Source organism: Semicossyphus pulcher, unplaced genomic scaffold, assembly GCF_022749685.1.
Source record: "Semicossyphus pulcher isolate SPU_LCO1_2020_fin unplaced genomic scaffold, fSemPul1.0.p SCAF_7, whole genome shotgun sequence".
Classification (NCBI taxonomy): Eukaryota; Metazoa; Chordata; class Actinopteri; order Labriformes; family Labridae; genus Semicossyphus; species Semicossyphus pulcher.
In genome coordinates, this window is record NW_027211748.1 from 12413363 (window position 1) to 12439782 (window position 26420).

A 26420-nucleotide genomic window follows, 5' to 3' on the forward strand; every position below is an offset into this window, starting at 1 on the left:
TGCTTGAGAAATCTGGTTTATTAGGAACAATATGATCCCGCTAGCTTATCGTGGATATAGCAGTAAACAACAGAAACACAATTCACTTTTTTTAAGTGCTACAGGTTTGTGATTATAGACGTAAAACAGTACAGCAACCATAGTGTCTACATTCATATATGCACAGAGAGTATAAAAATTACAGTATATTGCTGTTGGACTGTTCCTGCTTTTCCTCTGGTTCTCTCACACACATCACTGGGAACAGCACACACTGGGAGCTGTTGTAATGATTAGGGATACACGATATTGGATATCCGATATGCCGATATTTTCCAACCCTTTTTGCTGATTTTCGATATATTAGGCACATGTTTTTTTCCACCTAATTGCAGAGAACATCAAGTCTCTCTTGTAGTGGAATTGATATCATGCCTACTCTTATTGTAGTAGCCAAAAACTGCCACACCGCAGACAATCTTGCCCCCTTCTTCACGCTTGACTGAAGAGGCGTCGTACAAAAGGTGACTTGTCTGATCACTCACGTTTCTTAGCGCACCTGAATGCAGCATCCCCCCAAACACAGCAGTGAGGGAGACATGCCCGGACTTGTTTACTGCACCTACTACGGAGACATCGGTGATCGCCAATGGACTCTTTTTATCGTGTGTGTGTCCATGAATATGTAAGTTTTGCACTGATGTTTATGTTACAATCTGTTAGCGTTTTCGGTGTGTTTGATGTTGTTAAGTCCGGTTAAATGAGGAGAATGTGAGCTAACTGTTAGCTAGTTATGAAAGTTGTTTAACTTCTATTCATCAACTCGAGTTTCTGTGACTTTTTAGTCGTTATTTGTATACTGTTGATAACTTTGCGCAGGCGGTGCACACGCACACTCGCTCTGAGTTAATGTCGCAGCATTACGTCAAGCTTTTTTAGGGAATCATCGAGCATTTAGGCAGAATTAAAGCGTTGTTTTATCAGCGGAAAATATCGGCAGAAAAATGACATATCTGCTGATGCCGACATGTCATTTTCAAGCCATAATCTGCAGATACTGCTAACGTGCCGATAATATCGTGCATCCCTAGTAATGATAATTTGGTGTTTTATGGTGATAACTGAGACGAGGTTTTAGTCTGGCAGGTAAGCATTGAGTTATCATGGGAGCACGACGTTGACAGGAGTTAAGCTGATATATTACAGTAACACTAGACAAACCCTCACTGAACAGACTCAGCGAGGTAAAGCGACATGTATTCTCGTTAAGCTACTTTTTGTTTCTTTTAAATTAAAGATTAATACAAGTGAACTTTGGTTTCCAGCTCTCTAGAACTATACTGTAAATCTGTGGCAGTTTAAGCTGTAAGTAAGAGTTAAAAATCGACAGTATAGCAGCCTTAAGCCAATATGAATACGACACATAAATTCACTTTTTAAACATTTTTCTTGTTATTATAGCAGCCAGGAAGAAAATGTAGTTACAGTGTGATTCCGTAGAATAGAAATAAAAAAAGAAAATTTTTAATCAAAGAACTGTTAAAAAATCTGTGATCTGGTACCTCTCAATAAATAGAAAAAGCAACTTCTTCGCTGTTATTTGTTATCCTCTAACATATTCTGCTTTAAATACAGTTACGCACAGTGAATATCTATCCTGTGAAGACAGTATCTTTCATCCATGCAACAAAGAAGTTGAAGATTTTAATGACAGAAAGAAAGAAAAACACTTTTCCAGAACCACCTTGCTAAGTACAACAAAATATTTTGGAGCCTGCGAGCGTTCCCAAAAATTTCTATCCGACTGTAACACAAGACAAACATCGATAAAAACAGGCTGAGAGGAACGAATCAATGACTGGATGCATCTGCAGACCGGGAGAGAGGGGGGACATCTCAGGTTCCAGCACACAGTCCTAAAATGAAACCCTGCTGCCGAGCTCGTCCTCTCGGTCATCTGCAGCCAGGCGAGGTTTATCTCAGTCCACGTCAACACATGTCTTTGTCAGGGTGGATTCTAGCGTTACGGGGCCGCTGCGAGGCCCGGAGGACACATGTTGAGCGGGTCAGCTCTGAAATCTGGGTGAGCCCGAACAATCTGAGTATGAACGGATTTAGTTAAGGGTAAAGAAAGCTGCAGCAGAGGTAGAAAACAGAGAAGAAGTGATTGTTTTTGGAGTTAAATAATGAGGATGCTTTTAAAGGGGAGTCATTTAGGTGGCTTTAGTCAAGGAATGCATGATTAAAATCTGTTTCTCTCTTCTTAAGATGCAAAATGCAACCTTATTTCTGCTTCTACCTTACTTTTTGTGCAACTTTTCTGAGCATATTCGTCAACATTTCAGTATCACTTTTTGAGGATTGTTCTCCTGTTCTGATATAAAACCCACACAATTTGCTGCAAAAACTTAAACCCAAGATAAAAGTCAAGGAGCTTTCTGCATGACCTCAGTCTTCCCCTGGCCCTTCCTCGGCTTATTAAAGGCCAGGCAGGGCGTGTATAATGGTGCAGTGTGTTCAGAGTTCATTGGATCTGTCTGAAGCAGTAGACTCACAACTCTCCGTTTCCATTATACATTCTGAGCAGCTGTTCTGTGGAGGAAGTCCTTTGAAGGACGGCTGCAGGGGTGGTAACCGGAGTCAGCCACAGTTCAAACGGGGTTCTTCACCCTAACAAGCAGGGGCGTGGCTGCAGCCGCTTCCTCGCCGGCGTTGGGGCAGTCATTGTCCCTGCTGCGCTCCCCCATCATCAAGGCCTCCAAAATAGAGGTCCCGCATGAGCTCTGACACATGCAACGTCTAAGCTAACACTCAACATTCATGCTATAACTAGTACAGAAGCAGGCAGAACAAAAAATAAATCCTCCCCTCTCCTCAGCTGCACTCAGGCTTAGTGTGATTACATCTAAGCTGCCTCTTTTCAGGACGTCCTTTGCACAGTTTGGGCCGTGCATCTGGTTGCGCCAGTTGTTTTGATTTGTGTCTGTTTTGACATGGAGGGGCGAGAAAGAGGGAGTTTTCTGAGAGAGGGCTTTGAAGAGAGCCAGATTCGGAAGAGTCTGAAGATTGTCTCTGAGGGGGTCAGGGGCGTCTTTAAAAGGAGAAAGAAGAGGCGCGAGGAGGAGGAGGAATAAAGTCTCTGCTGGTACAAAGAGGGCTGGTTCACTTCTGTGTAAGGTACGCTCCGATGGTGAGGCTTGCGGCCCCGAGAGCAGCCAGACCAAAGACCGTCTTAATGGAGGGCCAGGAGCAGCTGAAGACCGAGTCCCTCTGCCTGTCGTACAGCTCCACAAAGGCATCCTGAGAGAGAGACAGGAAGAGAGAGACAGACTGTTAATTGTGCTGTCGAAGAATATGTGTTTACCTATGTTTGCATTCTTGCCTCCGTTGGTTATCTGATGGGTGGAGTCTACAGGAAAACAACACACAGGGTCAGACTGGAGCTGCTCCCACTGAATGAAACGATCATATAACTTTATTTACGAAAAAGTTCAGCTGAGTGTTTTACTAAAATATAAAAAAATTCAAACATAACTCAAGCACAAGTAAAGTGTACATTTAGGGACTATTTTTAGTCGTGGATGAAGACACGTTTTGTGTTCTTGTGAGTATTTAAAGCAGCAGGACTACAGTCCTGAATGCAACAGTGTGTCTCATAGTCATTTATCTGTTTTTAATAGTTACAGGATAAAAATAAATGCCCATCATGGTCTGATCTGATGAAAATAACAGAAAACAGAAAATAATATGATTAAGCAAGTTGACTAGAAACATGTTTTTACTTTCAGATTTGACGACAGAGGTGAATGGTATTTCATTTGGAGTCATGAAATGGAATAATAAATAACAGCACCAGTAACCTGCTTACTTGCTGAGGTTATTAAAGGACATGTGTGTATGATTTAGTGGCACCGAGCGGTAAGGTTGTCCCATCAACCTCCCCTTATAAGCATGTAGGAGAACCTATACCTAAGCTGCGAACGTCACGAAAAAAACAAAAGGCCCTCTTTGGCACCAGCGTTTAGTTTGTTGTCCTGTCCATCGTGTTTTTACTTAAGATACATCATAGCAGGCTTAGTGGAAGAGGACCTTCTCCTTCTATAGATGTAAAGGATTCATGCTACAGTAACAAAAACCCAACAGTTTGTATTTCATTATACACCAATGAGAATGTACTTCGGAATATTGTTTTTTTCTGATTCCTACACACTAGTCTTTTAAAAGGATAAAAAAAAACTGCATCATTTTCATTGTATTTGAGAAACAGCAATAAAGGGCAGATACCTCAGCAATACTAAAACTACCTGCATGGCTGGATCCCAGAGGGAAGTAAGACCTCCGTAATTTGGGTGAACTGATCCTTTAAAATGAAAATCCCTTGCCTACCACCAAATATGGGTGAAAATAGAGTGTTATTACACTCACTCTGCGAGCAAATCCGCTAATGTTCATCCCACCCTCCTACGCACAACCTCAGACGCCCTCCGTGTAGTGAGACACAACACACAGAAACACACAGCGAACCAACACGGGACTCACAAAAAAAAAAAGACCCCATTCACAACTGCATGTCGACAGATTCTGGTGTGTTTTTTAGCATGTGGACGAGCGCTGCAGCACTCAGGCATAAATATATTAATGTGACTCGGAGGGGGCTTGGTTACTGATGCTAACAGGAGTTTTAAAAGGGGTCTGTTACAAATTGACCATGTGTGTAAGATGCTGTTGAGCAAATACCACGGCTGTGAGTCTCAGACGAGGAAATACAGACATCTGCTCACATGCAGTGACAGCGGGAACAGCTGGACAGGAAGTCATGGTGCTAAGCTTCTCGCTCTCCCACACACACACACACACACACACACACACACAATTAGATTATGTGGAACTAAACTACAATATAAGACAGTGTATTTAGAGAGAGGATATCAATAGTTTCCTATTGAATATCAGATCTTTTTTTCAGCTAACCACATTAGTAGCTGTGTTGTGGAGCTCTACATTAGATCTCTTTGATGCCTCTGTTATGAGCTGTAACTTGACCTATCTCTGAACAATGGTGCATTGTTAAGTTTAATTTACTACAACATCACAGTGTCAGCTCCCCCGCAGGAATATATTATTATTCTATTTTAACCTGTCTTGATTTAACTCAGTTTACCCTACAGTAATTATGTTGTGTGTAACTCTAACTGGAATACACACGTTACAATCAACCTTGAGCCAGAAGAAGGAGCAAAACTGGGTCATTACACTCCTTTGCAGAAGTGTCATTATTTAATATACAGTTTCCTTTTATCAAACAAAAGACCACACAGGACTAAAAAAAGAGATCCATTCTGAAGCGCTGCGGGGAGACAAAAGTATTTCCTGTTTCCCTCTCCTCCCTTTCCGTCCTGTTGCATTCCTGAGACTGGGGGCTGGTCGGTGACACACAGGAAGGATCAGCACTTTCTTCCCACTTTAGGCCCTCTGGTGTCTAAACACAGTGCGGTCTTAAATCAGTCTGCAATATCTTTAACCACATGGCATTTCCTTTGTTGCAGCTGAGCGTCTTTAATTATCCAAGGCTAAAACAAGTTCCCAGCTAAGCTAGCAGCTCTGTGAGACTGAACTCATCATTAGCCACAGCTGTGCTTCAAGCTAGATGCTAACGTCAGCATGCTAACGTGCACTCAAAAGCAAAGCTAACATGTTAATCATATGAAGGTGTAATATTTACCATTTCACCACCACAGTTAAGCATGTTAGTATGCTAACTTACTTAAATGGGAGTTTAATGTTATGTCAAGCTTAGACAGACATTCTCCACAGCGCAGTAGCTAGCTAACTGACCGAGCGTTCTTGGTGCTCTGCAGCTAAATGTTGCAGATTGATTAGTTGAAATTGTTTGGTGCTAACTTACGTAAGCACGCGTGAAATTTAGTTTTACCGAAAGAAAAAATGATCTGATTTTGATATAAGAATACGAAGAAATGGATTTTCTGTATTTTTTTTGGCCTATATTGTCAAATAGATGCACAATATTACCGGGAATGTGATCTAATTGGATTAATATGACATTTTTCATTTCACCTCAACTTTAAACATACGTCTATTTCTGTCTGTACACTGAGAGGAAGGAAAAACTGGGGGCAAATTCCTTGTATGTGTTCACATATCTGGCCTTAAAGCTTATTCTGATCTCAGACACAATCTAACTAGCACGAAACACCACGTAAACCAATGGCTGATGGGAATGTCATACGTTTTGCAGGATCACCAATATCACCAATGGCATTCATACACTGATGCTAACCACATTAAGATGCTAAGTAAGTGGATTATCTTTAGGATTCATCCTCTGGTAACCATGAATGTCTGTAAATCCATGAGGTGCATATTGAGATATTTAACATGATAAATGAAGTAATCGGCCTTCTGCTGATGCTAGTGGAAAAGGAAGGGATCATTAGAGTCACTAGGATGCATCTCATGATCATGAATGTCCACACCAAAGTTTGTGCCAATCCAGTTGGTGGCTGTTGAGATATTTAACATGATATTCCAGTTTCTAATGGAAAAATTAGGGATCAAGAGAGTCATTAAAAGGGACCATGAATATCTGTCTAAGAATCCCATGGCAATCCAAAAGAGATGCTTCAATGAGGACCACAGTAGAGGGTCAACTGACACATCCGTACCTTGCTGGCTAAATATGGGATTGAAATGTTTTATTATAGCTTACCTTATCTTTATTATAGAGAACACTGAACAAGCCCTGTCTTTCAGTGATCCTCTGCAGGAACCAGGTATTAATTAGAGAACAAGCCTCTCAGTCAGACCTCCAGCTGAGAGGAATGTGTTAGTTGGCAAAAACACTGCCTCCATCTTTCTCTTTCCACCTACTCGCGGAAAATAACAGTTTGCTGAGGCAATACCTCAAACCAGTCAGTGGGTCCAGGCAGTAGTGCATGTGACTGACCGCATGCAAGTCTCTTCAAAATGGCAAACTCATGATGCGTGTCCTCGATATGTCCCAGACAGTCGGCATAGATTATCATCTATTTAAGTCTGAAACAAAAGCGGGCCAATTACAGTAAGAGGTTCGTAAGAGCCGTGATGGATGTTTAAAAGAATCCCACAAGGGCACGGACGGTAATAACTTTCAGAGTGACCCAGGGGAGAGCCGGGAAGCGGAGATAGAGGGAGGGAGGGAGGGAGGGAGGGTGTCAGGTGGATATCATGAGACTGAGGCATGTTCTACTTCAGCTCAGGGAACTTTTTCACCCACATGTTAGCAAGCAGAGCTGCCACAACCATGTGAGAATTGTGAAAAACAATCCTTGGTACCTGCTGTTTTTCCTTCCTCTCCTCTCTCTCGCTCTTTCTCCTTTTGTATTGACTTTTATTATGAAAAAGAAAAATAATAAGCAGCTGGCAGAGGAGGACACACAAGGTTGACAGGAGAAGGAAAGGACAATTCATCACATCAACAAAAGACTCTATAATCCTCAAAAACTCATCTCATAGCCCGAAGCAAACCACCTGCCATCGACAGCAGGTGTGCATCTGGGAAATAAAGTCCACGCTGCAGTTCTCTACAGTATTCATTCTTTGGATCAATGGCTTTTTAAAGGTCACAGCCGCCCTACAGAAGCCGAGAATCCAATGGGAGAATGCCTAGCAAAGGTTTACACACTCCCTTTCCTTCGTTTTTACAGCACACAATGAATCCCTCAGAGAGACACACATACAGAGTAAAGACTGAACAGCGAGGACTTGAGAGGATCCAGCACTCAGCCATGGGGTGGCAACTTTCTGCCTGAGTGTCATGGTTACTCGGGCTGGAAGCTTCACACATGATTTACTTTTCCCACCAGCGGGAGAGAGACTGTCCTCGACCTCTGATTTGTTTTTCACATGATTTGGACCTCTGGGTTTTTGCTCAGCGTCTTTCTCATGGACACAAAGACACTTTTCAGTGTTGTCTTTCTCGGATGGCCCTACTAGCCATCTTAAGGGCAACAGGAAATACCAAACATTTGCCAGTTCCTTTGGGTATCCCCCTTACAATTGGGAATGATCCCTCGACTTGTGTGGAAGATAATGAGTCATCTTGTGCGCTTGGATAACTCCGTTAAAACCCCAAGCTGCGCTTTGCCAAAAACAGAGAAATGATTAGGCAGTCATCTCTGTTTTGGGACGTTTCTGTGGGTAATTGCGGCCAGACCGAGACTGAGAGAAAGGGATGTGGGTTAAGGTTCAACTTGTAATTAAAGTGCCTGTTGTGGCTTCGCTGCTATATTCACCTCTGAACCGAGCGTCTCCCCACGCTCTGTTTATTTCCAAAGCATGCACATAGTAACGCACTGATAATATTGCATACGCTGCTGCCGCCGCCCCGCTTTGATTTCCTAATGAGCATCTTCCAGACTTCTAGGCAGCTAATTAAAGTCAAACAAAACTCTCATTTCAGGAGCCGAGGGGGAGTAATGGGAGTAAGGGAAAAAAATGCAAGGAAGGCATTAATGTCCTCTGCAATCGATCTGTTTTTAATGTAGACGCAGATGGAAAAAAAATCCTTCCCAGACACAATAGGTGAGAGGACAGTTAAGCTCCTGTCTGGAAGCAAGGTCAGGCTCGATCAAGTCTCTGGAGTGTCATCCATCGACTGGCCCGGCAAAAATGAGATGACGGAGGAGTTTGCTGGCTTTCTCATTACCCAGTGAATCCCCGTGTGTCAGCACTGCCCAACAGCTTGGAGCTGAGGACACTGAGCCCTTCACTGCACTGTGACAATAATGCAATCCTTGGAAACAACAACCTCACAGCTAAATGACAACAAACTGGTTGGATAGCTACAAATTTGGAAAACACACACCCTAGTAGAGAGCTTGATTCAAAACAAAACACATATATTCAAACAATAAGGCTATAAATCAAGAAGTCCAAAATAATTCAGACACATTTACGCCACAAATACGTTAAATTTGTATATATATATAGTTTGGCTACCTTCAGACATAGCCAAGCTAGCTGTTTCCTTAAGTCCTTTTTTTAACAGTCTTACAGTGCTAAGATTAGCTAGCTAGCTGCTAGCTACTCTTATATTTAGCTACAGCTACTGGCTTACAGACTAGACAGTCAATCACAGGGCCATTTTTAAGAAAAAAATACTGAAATTATTTTGAATTGTGACTTCCTGCTTCTCTCTGTTTTATATCTTTCTAAATGGATAATCTTTGGGGTTTGAAGATGGTTGGTCGGCTAAAACAGGTAGTTTTAGTGTGTTAGCTTGGAGCTCTGAAAACTGTTACTTAGCCTTTTAGTTATTTTTGGCATTGAATGGGCTAGACTAAACAATATATTGAATTTTTACAGTTAAAACAAGGTAGTACAAGCCTCAAGTCCCACAAGGAATTATAGACACTTTTAATATCCCTATAAATTCATCCAAAATGAAGTAACAGCTTTTTTTATTGCCTGACAATATGTTAACTTTGTTGTAATGTCAGTCTGTCTTATAAAAAGAGAACAGAAAATGCGTCCTGACTTGAATCATAAGAAATGGGAAACCTTTTTTTAATTTGCTTTCGCTTTGAGTTTCATTGAAGACTCAGGTTTCATATGTGTTAATGCTCTTTCATTGGACTCGACTGTAAAGCGAGAAACGGCTTTGACGGTGGTGGATGCTACCCTAAAGGCTCATAAATATTCAAATTTGCGTCAGCGGCAGCAGCAGCATTTGTGTGTTTACAAAACAGCGCGCTCTCCCGTGGGAGTGAGGCTGCTCTACTGGAACAAGAAACGTGATCGCCAGTAAATCACCCACACTCCTCATGACACTCTGCGTATTTTTATTGTCTCCATTTTTCATTGTCTGAACCACCAGATAAATGAGGACAGTAACTTTACACATGAGACTTTGGTTTCTTTGGAAATGAATAACGCTTCACTTGTTTTTTTCATCCCATCAAGGAGGCAGGAGGAGGAGGAGGAGGAGGAGGAGGAGGAGGAGAACCACTGGAGTTAAACCGTCCAATTTGTGCAGTTTTTCTGAGCACAAACACATTTTCAAACAACAAACATTTCTGATCTATTTACTTAACCTTGACTGAGCAGTTATTTAATCCTCGCAGGCCCTTTATTCTTGTTGAGCCCATTGATTTTTTATTGACCAGCTTTGATCCAACATGAAATGGAGCACTGGGTGACCTTGCAGGCTCGGAGTGGATGGATACAGACTGTGTTTGCTCTCCTTTCACTTCTCCTCTCTGCACACCTTACTGCGGCTCAGAGTGTATCACTTACAATCTCTCACTTCTGCATGCAGAGCGAAGACACATCAAAGCAGAGAGAAAGCCGCAGAGAGACAATCCTTTCCCTCACAATAAATCTCAGTCATGTTTCTTTCATTCTCACACACAAGCCAGCGCTCTGGTTTTGACCTTGAAACCCATTCCAGCCTCTACAATTGATCCAAAATCCTTCACGTTTGCCTAAATGTGGCACAATGGCTTCGTCATATAGATACAATGCAGCTGAAAGGGGATGTCTGCCTCGTCTGGGGATGTCTGCACCGAGCCCATCCGGCCCTCAGCGCAGGAGGAAGTGACAATAGTAAAACAGGACAGAAGCGGCAAGACTGTTCTGCTGCTATAAATATCAAGAGGCTCCGTCTGAGCTCCTGTTTCAGCGCTACACAATGTAATAAAACAACTCTCACCCCCGCCGCTCAGAGCATGTTTAAAAGGCCACCGATGACGCGTGAGAGCAGAGGTAGAGAATGGAAAAGGGCCCGCTGAGTCATCATCCACACACTTGTGGAGGCCGGTGTGTTTGGAGTGCATTAAAACCTGGCTTGAGTGGCTTTCAAGTAAAGACAGGATGTCTGCCACTTGGACGTCTAATAGCTCTGCGTTCTCTCCGAGGAAGCCTCGCGCATTACGTCGACTGTTCCAGTGACGTGATTGTGGCTACAGAAATCCATGTCAGCGTGTGAAAGCCCAAAAGAAATGACGCCTTTTCTGAGATCATCTTGTTGAAACTCTCCATCTGAGGGTTTTCTATTCAGATGTTCGACACAGGAATGCTTGAATAAAGAGCCACTTGGTAAATTAAAGTACTGTGTGTGGCATTTAAAACAAGTAGCACTCAGCGGGGCATGAAGGCGCAGCCATGTTCCACATTCACTCAGCAGATTGGGTTAATGATTACACACAAATGGAAAACTTTCACATTTCAAACTGCTCTAAACCAGCTTTAAATCAGATCTGGATAGCGGTGTGGAGGAGCAGGAGCACCTCTTATTTTGAACAAACAAGTGAGCGTGGGATCCCCTCCCTCATGGCCGAGCCGCTCTGCTTGATTGGTCCTGATAGAGACCTCAGATAGAGACCGTGGGAACCGGCAGATTCCCAGGTGGCCTGTTGCTTCTCCTGTGACAAACAGAGCCCATGGGAGAGGCTCATTTCCTGCGACAGGGGTGGCACGCTGCTTCAAGCCTTAAAAGTCATATCCACTGACCCCTGCAGACCTTGAGACCACACAACCGCAGGCACAAATGCAATGGAGCTGAAAATAGACCGAGTGATCTGAGCCAAAAAACGACTACTGTATGCCGTGTAATGAATGGGATGTGTGGGAACACCATCTGCAGCACGCTCGATGTGGTGTCCTGATTGTTCTGAGCTTGAAATGAAGTCATTCTGTTTTGTTTTTGAAATGGAGCATTCATCCTTTCTGTTCCACCAAATTCCTTTTGTTCCAAACCTCATGTAACAGAATGACATGTTCAGAAAGCACCTTTCACGCAGCTGTGATTGGATAAGTCTTTGCAAAAGAGCTTGAAAGTTCAGCCGCTGTTAAGTCACTTCCTGTGACAGACGCTGTGGGATGACATCATCGTCTGGTCTGAGACTATGGCTTCTCTGTGACAGAGCCAAGTATGGTTAAATCACAGATTCTGTGCGGGTAACTAGGGAAAGACTAGAGGCGAGCCAAACATGTAGTCATACTAATACCGTGGAGAAAGGGTGGGGGAGCATTGGCGGAGAGCTACAGTTGGTTAGACACTGTAACTAAGAGATTTGTGTTTGTTTTGAACCATTACAGACTCTTAAATCCTCGCTCCAAGTCGAAGACGCAAACTGGAACAAAAGGGCAAGTTTTATGTTTGCAACAAGCAGTGATTTTTCCTTTGATGAAACCCCAAGTTTTCCCTTTAATTTAGGAAGCACTGCCAAACAAATCGAGCGTAATATCACCTAATAGAGAATTAAAGATGTCAGCGGAGCAGAAAGTATTACAACATCAAAGCTAAGTCTCCTCTTTCAAACAGGAGACGTCTTGTAAAGTCGGCCGCTAAATGAAAGCTTGCCAGTTTTGGCAACAAGATATTGGAACAGTTTATGTGATTGGAGCACGCGAGGGCCAGGTTTCAGGTTCGGCGGTGTGTTCTCCGTGTTGCCCATGTAAATGAGAGAGGCCGCAGTCTGGGACAGAGTGGGGCACATCGAGGAGCTCAGATGTCCGATAATGTCAGAGAAAACAATCATCTGTTTGTAGCGCGGCTCCTTGAGGTACACCTTTGATCATCTGCTGATGTCACAAACGCGCCCGAAACAGGGTTAGTAAGCAGTGAAGGTGTCACGGTGGTTAGGTCTTTGTTGTATCTATTACTCATTCTGTCTATTCATCAAACTCGGCGAAGACAAATTTGGAACGATGTTCGAGTGCTGCTCGGAACGGGATGGGCGGGATTTAGCGTGTCGACCCGGGTTTTGTGTTCCCATCATTGCTGATAAATTGCTGCTAAGCCTCTAAAATAACCCTCTCTTATTTAAAATGTCTAAACTCGTACGGGTACTTTCAGCCTCCATAAGAGGGTATCATGTCAGAGGACAGAGACAAAAAAGGAAATAAGAGCTATAATTGTGAAATCCATGACTAAACTTCTCTATCCTGCATGGAGGATGAGGTCATTTCAGAAAGGAGAAGGAGGGGAAGCAGTAACTATTCTTACACAATCTAACGTCCGGCTGAGAAATCATAGAACTACAGGCACACATGTTCCGTTAGCTCGTCAGCTGTATTAAAAACAATCTCAAGAATGAACTCAGACGTCCTCTTGGCTCCGGCTCTGGCCTCCCCCCCCCCCCATCCCGCTCTCCCTTCTCAGGCTGGGAACACTGGGGAAAAGTTCAATGACCTCTCTCCGGCAACCAGCTGATTTTCATCCAGGGGGGAGAGGAATGAGAGGAATGCATTGATGTGCGGAGACAAACAACTGCACTGTGTGCGCCCGCGAGAGGCCAGATACGAGGAGGAATGAACCTTGAGATAACCAAGCAGGACTGAACGGATCACAGCTCCTCCACAGACTTTCATTATGTAATATAATAACTACATTTAATTACTTTGCAGATATACATGGATACACATAAAGCCAAATCAAGCAGCGTCAACTCCTCGCCCTTCATCCTTTCTTTGGTCCGAGCCGAGTGTGACTCACAGAGACCTTAGAGAGAGCCACGTGCTTTAAAAAGGGATGATTGTTTGAACTGTGTGGAGCAGGTTGGCTCACTCGAAGCTGTGTGACCTTCCCTGTCTGTGTGCAGAGAGCAAAGGGAAACAAGCACAGGCCACCTGATGAATGATAATAAGTTTGCCTATTGTGACACTGAGAGTCTGGTGGGAAAATGTGTGGAAAGCTAATAAGGCACGGCAGTTTCATAATAGAGGAGGGGGATTTTTTTAGGCTTTTTCTTCTGGGAATAATCCACAGAAAATGTCTTTATTGGTATTCAGTGACAGCGTCCTCGACTGTGCTGTACAGTGAATATTAAATATACTGCCTTTAACAGAGACTTGAATCACGCAGGAAACACACATTTATGCTTTACATTAAGCTGGAAATGTTTTCTACTTATTGATCTATTTATTTGTGCTATGTAATGCCCATGTGGACGTTTCACGAGCACATTCCTCCACTTTCTAAGTCAGCAGATGGATCAGCTGAGAATCAGATGATTGTCGAGTCAGATGACTTTTAGAGGCGACTTTCTCCAACTTTGCTCTATAAATTTCTATGGAGTGAGCTAATCTACTCCTACTCTAAACTCTAACAGCATGAACTCCAATTAAATCAAACCCATTTGCTCTACTTGCTCCATTCTGCTTTGGTCTCTCAACCCTGGTGGCCTGATCACACTTTGCCAACCATCCATTCTTTTTTCCAGCAATTACCCCGCTGGTCTCGACCTCGCTGCAGCCCGTGTGGCAGCAAGAAGATCCAGACTGCCTGTTTCTCGCTCTATAATCCGTCTCTCCTCCTCCTCCTAAACCCGGTTAGCCTCACCTAATGATCAAAGACACCTTGTGAAGTCCAGCCATTTCATCCAGGAATATTTTTTAACCCATGCACCGTCCTGTCTGGAGTGCAGAGGATTTGGCCTCGCATTAATTCAAATCTGGAAACATTGAAGGTCGAGGGGGTCCGGCTGGCTGTCGTGATGGAGTGGGTGGTATCAGAAAATGAGTTCGCAAAGCCAGCTGATTATTTGACACAGTGATAATCAAAGGTCAAATACATGTAGATTAAAGTAGAGAAAATGCATACTTATTGGGCTCTTTCTTCTTCTCTCAGCGACCCCTACGAGCCACAAAATGTGAGAGATAAATGAAGCACTTTATAGGTCAATTTGCAGAGTTAATTAAACGTCTGGTGGTTAAATTTGCCCACATGAGACTCGTCTAGACATGTCACAGTTAACACTTCTCCATAAAGCAAGATGGCGCCTGAAATAACTGAATCCAGGCGTCATAAAAAAAGATGATTGCATCGTAAGAAAACCGAACAAGCACAACTATATTGTCAAAAAATGCTAAATAAAATACCTGAGAAGAAAAGGAATCACTGTCATGTGTCTGTTTTGAATATTCCGTGTTGTCTTTGAAGTATCCGTCACTATTTGAAGCAGTAATGACAGCCCTACAACCAATTAAAGGCAGCACACATAGTCAGAGTCGACCCAGTAATGTAACACCATGTTAAAACTAGGTATGCCCCAGACGGCGAGATAACCCTGTCAGAAGCAGGGTGCAGTTGTAGTCCTCTGAAAACAGCAGGGGGTACATGTGACAGAAACAAAATGTCTGCTCGCTGCCGCATGCTGACAGAATCTGGTTGTAGATTGTGGCGGACATGAAGATTTGAGGACGGCGAGGTGTTTGACGAGCGTTCGTCGCTGCCCTGAAACACAATGTAGCACCAGCAACGCACCCTTGGCGAAGCTTTTATCTTCAAACACCAGGGTCGTATCGTTTTCTCTGCACTTCAAACCCAATCAGACGCCATCAAAGGTGACTGCCAAGAGGGTGGTGCTGGGTGAGCTTTACCCGGAGCGCGCACACACACACACACACACACACACAAACACACCAGTTGAAAGCCGTCAGCATAAAAGTGCTAAAACATCTCGCCAAGGTCTTTCCACAGAGACACTCTCTCCTACAGCATGAATTTCAATAAATCACCGTCATACACGACCTGACGTTTACAGCCACCGCTTCACTGCGTTAATTGAGTCTTTGCTCAGAGATACCAACACAAACCATCGGAAATGCTCGATCAATACGACATAGTCAAAGTGATACCCGAGCAATGGCTGACCTCACTCAGCGTCCACTGGAACAGATCAGATTTCCAGATGGCTATTTGCTCTGCTGGCAAAAAAAAAATTGGGGAGGGGTCCAGAGAATTATTTGGCCCAGACCTCCATGGACGAGCCAGAGAAATCTATTTACCATTATCTGGCTGTTGTCATTTTTTGGGAGGGCATGTACTCAGCATTTCAGAAAAAAGCCAATAATGGCATGCTGTTTGTTAATGGCCAGTGCTGTGGCTAGTTGCACCGGGAAATCCCAGCAGAGACGGTAGTGCTGAGTGTGTTTGAATGTGTGTGTTTGTGTGTGTCGAGGTTGAATGGCACGACTAACAGGAAGCAAGGCACCCCGGGGCCATCTGCTCCCTGCCATGGCTCACATGTCACCCTGTGACAACACAGCATTATTGATTCACACCACCACATCCGCTTCTGTGTGTACACGCTGATGTGCCACACTATATGTGTGTATGTATATGCCCGTGAGTGTGTACACAGCCATTTTGTGGACAGCAAATAACTGATTTGCACCAGTGCATCCGCTTCTGTGTTTGCCCGTCTGTGTGTGCAGAAGAACTCCATAAACTGTAGAGGGTCCATTCACCCAAATCATAAAACAATACTCTCACATTTGTCCCTGGTGGTATCTGGCCATGCAGATCGCTTCCTTTATGATAGACTTTGGAGCTGCAACTGTCTATGATTCTATACGGAGAACTGATGCTGCAGCTTGTTGCATTTTAGCATCTTTCAGCCCATTCTTGAGGTTGTTCGACCTCCAACCTCTTTATGCTTTGGTTTCCTCTCAGATCACGTCTGTAGCTGCAGATACCATTAAAAAAACATCATGTGCTACGTGCTCAGCACAAAACGACAGACAGTTAGCCGCTAGCTGGTCAACACAGTGTGGAGACCAAAACTGAACCAAAAGTAAAGTGAACACTGAAATAAATTTGTCAGGAGTCCAAATGAGAGCTAATGTTGATATGATTCTGCTGTGTTGAAATAGGTAATAATACCGATCAGCCATAACATAATGACCACCTGCCTAATGATGTGTAGGTCCCCCTTTGCCACCAAAACAGCCCTGACCTGTCGAGGCATGGACTCCACTAGACATTTGAAGGTGTGCTGTGGTATCTGGCACCAAGACGTTAGCAGCAGGTCCTTTCAGTTGTAAGGTGGGACCTTAATGGATCATACTTGTCCAGCACATCCCACAGATGCTCAACTGAATTGAGACCTGGAGAATTTGGAAGCCAAGTCAACACCTTGAAGTCATTGTTGTGTTCCTCAAACCATTCCTGAATCATTTTTGCAGTGTGGCAGGGCACATTATCCTGCTGAAAGAGGCCACTGCCATTAGGGAATACCGTTTGCATGAAGGGCTGGACTTGGACAATGTTTTGGTAAGTGGTACGTGTCAAAGTAACAGCCACATGAAGGCAATACCCAAGGTTACCCAGCAGAACATTGCCCGAAGCATCGTGTTGCCTCCCCCGGCTTGCCTTCTTCCCATAGTGCATCCTGGTGCCATGTCTTCCCCAAGTATGGAATGCACACGCACCAGGCCAGGCCACGTTCTTCCATTGCTCCATGGTCCAGTTCTAATACTCACGTGTCCATTGTAGGGGCTTTCAGCGGTGGACAGGGGTCAGCATGGGCACCCTGATCGGCCTGTGGTGAAGCAGCCCTGTACACCACAAACTGCGATGCACTGTGTGTTCTGACACCTTTTCTTTCAGAACCAGCATCAACTTTTTCAGCAATTTGAGCTACAGTAGTTCTTCTGTTGGATCGGACCAGCCTTCTCTCCTCATGTACATCAATGAGCCTTGACCGCCCATGATCCTGTTTTCCTTCCTTAGACCACTTTGGTAGGTCCTGACCACTGCAGACCAGGAACACCCCGCAAGAAATGCAGTTTTAGAATGCTCTGACCCAGTCCTGTAGCCATCACAATTTTGCCCTTGTCTAAGTCGCTCACATCCTTACATACACAGATACAGGATTCTTTAACAACTATTGAGGTTATGCTGTGTATGCAACAGGCTGCCTCTTTGTGAACAAGAAAGTAATTTAGAAACCCTCCCAGATGCATTTCAAACAGCAGTAGCTATTGTTGCGTTAGAAATTAATTGAGAATATCAAATCTCTTTTAAAAACCCTTTAGGGAGTTTGTCCCAAAAATATCTACAGTAGCGAGACAATGGGAGGAACCGTTTAACCTTGCCCTATATTGATATTCTGCACAGCTTACAAGGGTGTGCCCATTGGCAAAGTCAACTCGCGTCTCAGTAGGCTCCTCATTATCCCGCTCCCACCATGACAGGAAAGGTGGAAAACTCTTTTATCCGCCGTCTCAAATGGTTCATTAGGATCTTTTTTTTCTCATGCAGATTGGCGGCGGGTTTGTGATGTGATAGCGGGGAAGCAAACAGGGCAGGGATTTATGTGTAACACGACAATTAGAGGACCACACGGGAGCAGCGATGGCAACACTTCTATATTTAGAGGGCCTCTCAGATGTCCCTGCATTTTTCAGGAATCAGGAGCGTTACCTGACACTGAAAGCCAGGTCTCAGGGTATTAGCGTGTCATTTGTGAAGGGATTGGGCACGTGGATGTGTGTAAATGAGCATGTCAATGATGATGGAGGTAAAAGACGGATGTGCGGAGGAAGACGATGAGAAAAAAGAGGGGAAAAGAAGAGGTAAGGCAGACTTCCTACTTGAGGGACATCCATTTAGAGTCCGAGTTTATCCGCCCCATGTATTATTCATCAGTGTGTGTCCTGACTGGGATAGTGGTGCTTTTAAACAGCTCAGGCACGTGTCCCTCATGAAACAGGAAAACAGCAGGTTGAGGTGATCACGGATTTGATCAAAATAAAAAAAGGAAACACAATCATAAGGCTGAATTCACAACCACCAATCTGTCTGCTCACATGGGCCCCAGATGCCTACATGTGGACTATTTTTTTCAAAGTAAACAAACATAAACCACACACACACGTCAGAAAGCAAACAGCCTTCAGTGTTTCCTGAATGAACCAGCTTCACACACACACACACACACACACACACACACACACACCCATCTCAGGTCAAGGCAGGAAAGAAACACCCAGGTCGTCTCCATTATTTATTTACAGTCGCTGTTCCCCTGCAGACATTCCTCCAGCTCTCCTGAGTAGGACCAGAAATAAGCACACAGAACAGGGTGGAGGGTCTCCGGGGAGAGGCGAGGTCGTGGAAACAGCCCTCACAAAGCAACAGAAATACACAGAGAATCTGTAACAGACTTAATAGTTAAAGTGATTCCCTCTCACAACAAAAGGTGCACAAGTCTGGCATGTTCACGAAAATGCTCGGCATGTGTGGAATGGTAAAGATGGCGTAAACACAACATTTAAAGAAGGAGTGTCATGTCGAGCTGAAAAGACATCAAACTGAATGGCTGACCTTAAGTTCCAGTCAACAGTTTGGTGAAAAGAGAATCCTTTGTTTGGGTGGATTGAGCTTTTGAGAGACAGCGTGTTACTCCGTCTTCATGATACCAGACTCTTCTATAATTAACACCAACAGCATGGCTACAGTTTGAGGATCTGTATGGATTTTATTGTCAGAAAATAACAGAATTGCAGCTCAAATTTTGAATAAAAAGTTGAATTATTCATTGCACTGGATCCAACTGTAACAAAACCTTATGTTGTGCAAATGACGGCAAATACATCTAAAATCTCCTGTTTTTCTTTTGGAAATTGAGTCCAAGAAATGTATTGTAGCAGTTGTGAGTGAATCCATTCAAAAAAATGTCCATAAAAGCCAACAAAACACACATGGATGCAGGCATGAAAAGACAAATAACATCACTTTTTTAATGATGCAAAAGTCTTTGTTGGCAGTGATTCAGACACCAGTGATCTCAGCACAAAACTGACCTAAGCAGTCTCTTTATTGTTCCTCAGACTGCCCCACCTGAACTATAAAGGGTGATTAAATCTTCCCTTTCTTTCCAGTAACAGGACAGAATCTCTGGAACAAAGGTCTTTGTACTTCTGAAACCCACATCGCAGAAAGACTGGAGATCTCTCAAGGCCTGTTCCTGAAAGAATGTATTCATGTCGGGCTGATTCGGGGAGTTACGGCCCTGAGCTGCCTGCATCTGAAGGAAACGTTTCTGAGATTACAGTTGCCGGGCTGATGGGTGTAAACACAGCGGCAGATGGCGAGCGACTGAGGCCTGTGCAGCAAAAGGGGGTACAGTACAGGGGGAAATCTTGGCTGCTTCTTTCTCGCCACACTGAGGTCCTTTGTGGTGTACAGTCTCCATTACAGAACGGAGAGTCCACATCAAGAGATAACATTGTTGTGAAGATCTCATACAGATACTTTTCACTTCTCCATCTGTGAAATGATGTTTTTATTTCTCCTTTTAAAATGGTTGGTGGGAGGGGGAAAACCCTAGATGCTATTTGCATGAGTAATCATTTATTCCTCTGATTGCTGCAAACACAAAAAAGAGTTCATCCCGCTCTGTAATTTCGTGAGTCCAGATTGATTAACAACAACAAATTAACAGATGAAAAAAAGGAAACAACTGTGGCGGCACGCGGAGCGGAAACAGAAGATTTGTGGCTCAGAGGGGGGAAATCAATCATGACTTTATGGAGCTCATTACACTGTAAAAGCATGTGTCCTCAAACATAGCAGTCCTTTCACTGTCAACACAGACTTCTTTTTGTTGGGAGAACACTTCAAAGCCGAGGAAAACATAGCCACGAACACTTCCTGTGTGTTGGCACACTTAGTTTTGTTTCACACATTGAATTTGCATGTCGGAGACACAAATTGGATGTAAGTGAGATCTCATCGGGATTTCTTTCCTGTGAGTGGCTGCATGTGCCTCCTTTGTGAGCGAGTTTGTTTGGGTTTTTTCCCTCCTCTACGCCGACATGTCACCTATATGGAGATTAATGACTTCCTCGCTGTCCCACATCCACTCAGCCTCAACGAGGGAGGAGAGGGGCGCAGCCAGATGCCCACAATACCGTAGCAACATGCAGGTCCCACCCGTCGACCAGCAGATTGTGCTCAGGGAATCCCCCACAGGATGGACCCAACCCAAGCCAACTTACATTGTCCTCACACACCACCCACACACAAAAACACATACACACCTGACACTCAGAGAAATGGGCCACCTGGCTAGCAGCATTCCTAAGACACCCGATCCTCCTGTTTGAGACTTCAAATAGGGCTTTTTATGTGATTTAACCCTTTCCTCTCGTGTACAAGCTACATAAAACATGACACGTCTAGAGCCATGCTAGCTGCTTAGTGAGGCAATAGAGCTAAATTGTAAGCTTGCTAACATGCTGTTTAGCAATTTTTGCTTGCTGTGCTGTAAGGCTATACAGAGCTAAATGCTAATGTAAACATGCTAACATGATGTTTAGCAGTTATGTTAGCGGCACTGTACAGCTATAAAGAGGTAAATGGTAAAGTAAGCATGCTAACATGCTGATGTTTTTCAGTTATGCTTGTAAGGCTGTAAAGAGCTAAATGCTAAAGTAAGCATGCTAACGTGGATGTTTAGCAGATATTCCCACCTGCCTCAGAATTCCTATCTGCTTCAGCTGAGGCAGATAGGAATATCATTAGTTTTACAGGTATTTGTTGATTTGACTCCTTCCTCTTGACTACTAGCTACACAAACCAAAGAATTAAACTGTATAAAATTATGACCTGGTGATTCTGCAGGATAAAAGCTAATGAAAACCTACCAAACTATGGTGTCATGGTGACTTAATGACGCTAATCATGGTGGCACAGCAAGAAGATTACAGGATTAGCAAAATCAGCACGAATAAAAGGTTTCATTGATGTCTTTATGAAATGATATCCAATCAATCCAAGGTCTTTCAGTGATCTGGACCTTAGGTATATCTTTTCTGAAGCTGTTTTCAATTAGCTTTCCAAAGTTGTGAAACTGCTGTTTTCCTCTCTGAGCACATTTTGGCATTTCGCTCCATGCCGCCCCCTCAGCCAGTCAAATGTCTGAGGTCAAGCATGTAATTTCACACGTCAGCCGCCGTCTGCCACTTTGTTCAATCACTTGGTATTTACTGCACGGGCCTGGAAATAAACACAGGTGCACCGCCACGTGTGGGTGAAGCCGCAGCCTAAACGCAAAGGTCCCCTGGCGAGTGCAATTTCTGCCTCCACAAAGGCCGGATTTATACAGGTGGAGAAAACTGAGTGTCCGGGACAATGAAGAGGACAGTTTTTTTACATCGCAGACTGTGGGAAGTAATCAGGGCAGAATGGGAGCTATTTCAACCTCAGCTGGGTTTTCAAACACAGTAACTGTTTTGTTATTTTTAAAGGGCAGATAGTTTGTTTAACGAAAAGTATATTTGACTTGCAGGTGATGCCCAGACTCAACAACAATTAGTGGGCATTCCTATTTTGGGCTGAAAAACATCAGGAAACAGAGGGTGGGTGATAGAAAGCTGTTTCCACACCACTCTACATGTCAACATGTCAGTCGTAGGTTGATTAGCCCCCAGCTCTGTTTTTAGGCTCACAAGACTCACCTCCTGCACATGAAAACACAATGGACAGTGTAAATGACTATAAACATAACCTGTCTAAACACACATTTAGCTATGTTTATTCCCTGTTCCCTCACAAAACCAAAAGCTCATCAGAAGGGTGCAGTGATTAAATGTTGTATCCTGATTCCAGATGGTGGATGAAATCAAGGAAATCTGTGACCTCATATGTGACCCCAAACTGGATGAAAACCTTCGATCACAACCCCTTCAAAGCTTTCACACTAAAACTGATTGGTTTCCTGATTATTCCCAAACACTAGCAGCCATTGTCTTGGCGGTAACTTTCATTAGGGACGCTGAGGTCATGTCCTTTGTTTTTCTGAGAATTTTCATTTAGGGGGGTTACCCTTTAACAATTACAAGTTGGTATGTATCTAATTGTATGATCCCAGTATTTATAGACTCAATATATTCAATTCAATATATATTAATTTGTAAAAATATTATGTACAGAACATTTGATTGCAGATCTGGTCAGACGTTTATGATAATGGGTGCATTTGGGGTAAACTCATGACCTCAGTATCTCTAAAATCATGGCTAAAACAAAGGCTACAGCCCTGAGACCAATCTTAGGAAATGTCTGATGAGAAATTTCAGCAGCTTGCGGTGTGGATTGCACAAAATCTAATAACTTTTAACTCGCCAGTATTTAGGAGGCTCCTGGATAACATGGGGAAACAACCTTTCTGGCACATGTTGAACGCTTCGGTGACTTTTCTGCATTTCAAACACTTGCCAAGAGGTCAGAAAAGGGAAGCTGGTTTGAAAAATCCCCACAGCACAGACAAAGCTCTATGTCTGCAGTGCCAGTTACTAAATGTCAGGTAATAACTGAAACACACACACACACACACACTGCAGGAAATTCCCCACCTAAAGGTTATTCAAATGATCATATAAATAAGCAACAGTGTCTGTTAGACTCCAATCTGCCTATGCTGAAGCTGAAACATCTCACATGAGCTAATATATTCTGTATTTAATTAAATTAGAGCCTAAATAATGCAGATATATCCTCAGTGCTGAGGGCAGAAATCTCCCAAAATGACCTAAAGTGGAAACATACGCTTTCAAATAATCCTGAATAATCCTCTGGATTAAAAGACTGTTCTCTCTCTCTAAAGTGGAAGCACAGGAGCAGAGATACAGTCATCTCCGCCCAGCTGGAAAACACAGACTATGATGACCTACATTATTGCACAGACTACTGGCACGGGCTCCAGAGACCTCAAGCAGGCATCTCGGCGGCCCAGAATGTGCCAGCTTCAAGGCACAGGTCTCAGAAAAAGCAGACAAAAGAGTCCAAATCTAGATGCACAGAGGGCTGCGTGTTAAACACAGCGGCTGCAGATTAGCGCTCTGTGTTCCTGGAGGGCCCTCCCTCTGTTGCCTGCCTTTGATATGTGGCACAACCTGCCACCTCCAGGGGCAGGGCAGACTCAAGGGGAATGTTAAATGGTCCTTCCCTTTGAGATGAAATGTTCGATATGAATCATTGATGATGCCTCCTTACAACAATTCTGATAGCTTCTGGCTAAGATACAAATGCAATACAAATGTTATGCTCACATTAAGGGCGACTCGGTTAATTAGAGGCTAATTTATGGCAGATTGGTTTAGTAGCTGTAAGAAGAGGAGGCTGCAAAACAGGAGAACGGTCACAAAAATGAATATGATGGTGCACTTTTTTTTCCTGATTATACTCTCTTTTCATTTCACTGTGATTGAGATCATGTGTGGTGCAAGTAAAGGCAGAGGTTAGCTGCCTCTCTGCATTAGTACCTGTCACATGAATGTGCAAAATTGGCCCTGATACCTGCCCAGTCATGCCCAGGGGCCTAAACACATTAATTCAATAGTTTTCTGTTTGCTGACATGTGTCTGGTCTCCTCCATCCTGCTGCAACCATGACCTAATGACTCACATTGCAGCAGCAGCAGCAGCAGCAGCAGAGGATAAAGCTTTAGACGCAAAAGATGACGTTGCCATTCCTTTTTTTTTCTAGTGTGATGCAATAAATTCTGTTTTTATAAGCTTTAATTCCCTCTGGATTTACAGCAGGATGTCCCCTCCACTCCATGTCAGCAGCCACTGGCTCTCCAGTTAGACTGGGGCGGGGCTTGTTTAGAGCGTCGGGAGGTGTGACAGAGCACGCCGTCTTATTGGTCAAGCCTGTTTGACAGCCATCGTGAAAATCCAATCAGAGCAGATTATAAGTGAGGCCGTCCATCTCGACAGTTTGGGCTGTCGTGCGTAATGAGAACATGTAGAGAATTATATTAATGGTCACCAGCAGCTGCGGTATTGGTGTTATATTCTATTAAATCATATCAGAATGCACGTTTTGGTCTCAGTCAAATATGTACACACAAACTGAATTGACTGATTAACCCTCTTAACCAGAGCAATGGAGGTCTTTCGCTCCCCCGTGGCACACAGCTGCAAAACCAGACGGAATCAGACCTACCCATCCACCGTTATCTTGTATCCAGCTGTGCAGGGGTCCATTCAAATACTCCGTCATCCACTCCGCGATGTTGTCCACCTGCGATGTCATCTCCTCCTTCGACACGCACTCCACGCACACCGTGCCCCCGAACTCGAAAAAGGCGATAATCCGGCCCCAGTTCACCCCGTCCCGGAACAGTTCGTCTATCACCTCCGCGAACCTCCTTTGCGCCGTGGTGGAGGTCAGGTACAGCTGCCGCGACATCTCCGTGAAGTCCGGCTGGTACAGTCTCTCAAGTTCGTCTCCAGCATCGCGCAGGACTCTGTGGATGTCCGCGTGCGGGTCAGACAGCCGTTTGCAGAGGTGGGGGATGCTCTCGCTGTCAGGCCCGGAGCTGGCTTCACGGCACCGGCGGACCAAAGTCGGTGGAGGGGCAACTATTGACCCGTTATTAGCAGCATCTTCATCTCGGTCATCATCAAAACCCCACTCGTAGCCCTGTTTGGAGAGTTTATGGCAGATGTACTTTTCCACAATGTTGCGATTATACTCGTTCGCCATTCCGGCTTAATTTGGCACTTTGTACAGACAGAGGTTTTCCTAAATAACATGCATTATGGCGTTGTCGTGCACTGTACAATGCACAGCACAGGCGGATCCAAAAGTCGATTATATTCAAATGTAAGCAATGCAACGAGTAATCCCAGAGAGGGAGCAAATGCTTCGTGAGTTGAAGAAAAGCATCGAGATCAAATCGGCGCAAAAACGTTTCAAAAGTCCAAAAATACTGAATCCGTGTCAGCTGCAGTCTTCATTTCCCGAATCCTTTAAGGGACATAGGCGACCTTCTCTTTGCATAGAAATCCAATATGCGGAAGAGGTTGGAGTAGTGTTGATCTGTTCCTGACGTGGATGTGTTGCGAATAAAAAAACATGAATGAAGGCCAAAGTTGTTCGCGCCGGAAGAGGCTTCAAACGCCGCAAACTATTTTAGCAGCGTTTACGCACAACCGGGCGCGAGACTGTGCGCCAGACAAGGTCGGACTGAATCCTCTTCCACGATTGCTCCTCATATCCTCCAAAGCAGCTCCCTGCCCACCGCCGCCAGTGGGCCGCGCTGCTGGTGAGGTATTTGTGACGTCAACCACGCAAAGTAATTCCTTTGGCTGCGCTCGGAGACTCCTAGTGCACAGAGAACTGCATTAAAAATCATTAATAGTCCCTGTTCCAAAGAAAATGAGTTTAAAGCAGCAATTTTATGACTGAAATCCAGACAACTTTAGCCATTATTACCTAGATAGGTGCGAGGAAACCAGGAGGATCCTGGCTCATTAATGAGGAGCACAGGAGCCTCCCATTCAGCAGAGGGGCTGCTTTGATGTGATTCAGCCACCCCCTTGTGGATGGAGATCCAAACTTGCAGTACAAAAGTAATGTATAGTTTCCCTGAGGTCCTCGATCGCCTGATCAGTCTCCTGTTTCTATCCTGAGAATCTTCTATTTTCCTGATGGGACAATTCTGTACCACGCAAATCAGAGGGAGCTGGTGCACTGGAATTTCCTCTCGAAAGATTAAGATCTTAAATCTCCTCAAACAAAACCCTCCTGCAGTTTTATAATGTTGGATATTACAGGAAAAAGGCGGTGTTAAAGCAAGACATCGACATCAGGACAAATTTTAGAATAGACATAACTATCAACACCCAGAAATAAATAAACA

At 44.0% G+C, this 26420-nt stretch overlaps 1 protein-coding gene across 1 annotated transcript; it reads right to left on the reverse strand.

Moving 5' to 3' along the window:
* bcl2b (BCL2 apoptosis regulator b) lies at positions 1-25781 on the reverse strand. Its single transcript, XM_069685425.1, has 2 exons — positions 24719-25781; positions 1-3279 (listed from the first exon to the last, which is right to left on the reverse strand). Exons 1-2 carry the CDS (start codon positions 25259-25261, stop codon positions 3142-3144), a joined length of 681 nt encoding a protein of 226 aa, XP_069541526.1. The 5' UTR covers positions 25262-25781; the 3' UTR covers positions 1-3141.
* Positions 25782-26420: the final 639 nt, after the last annotated feature.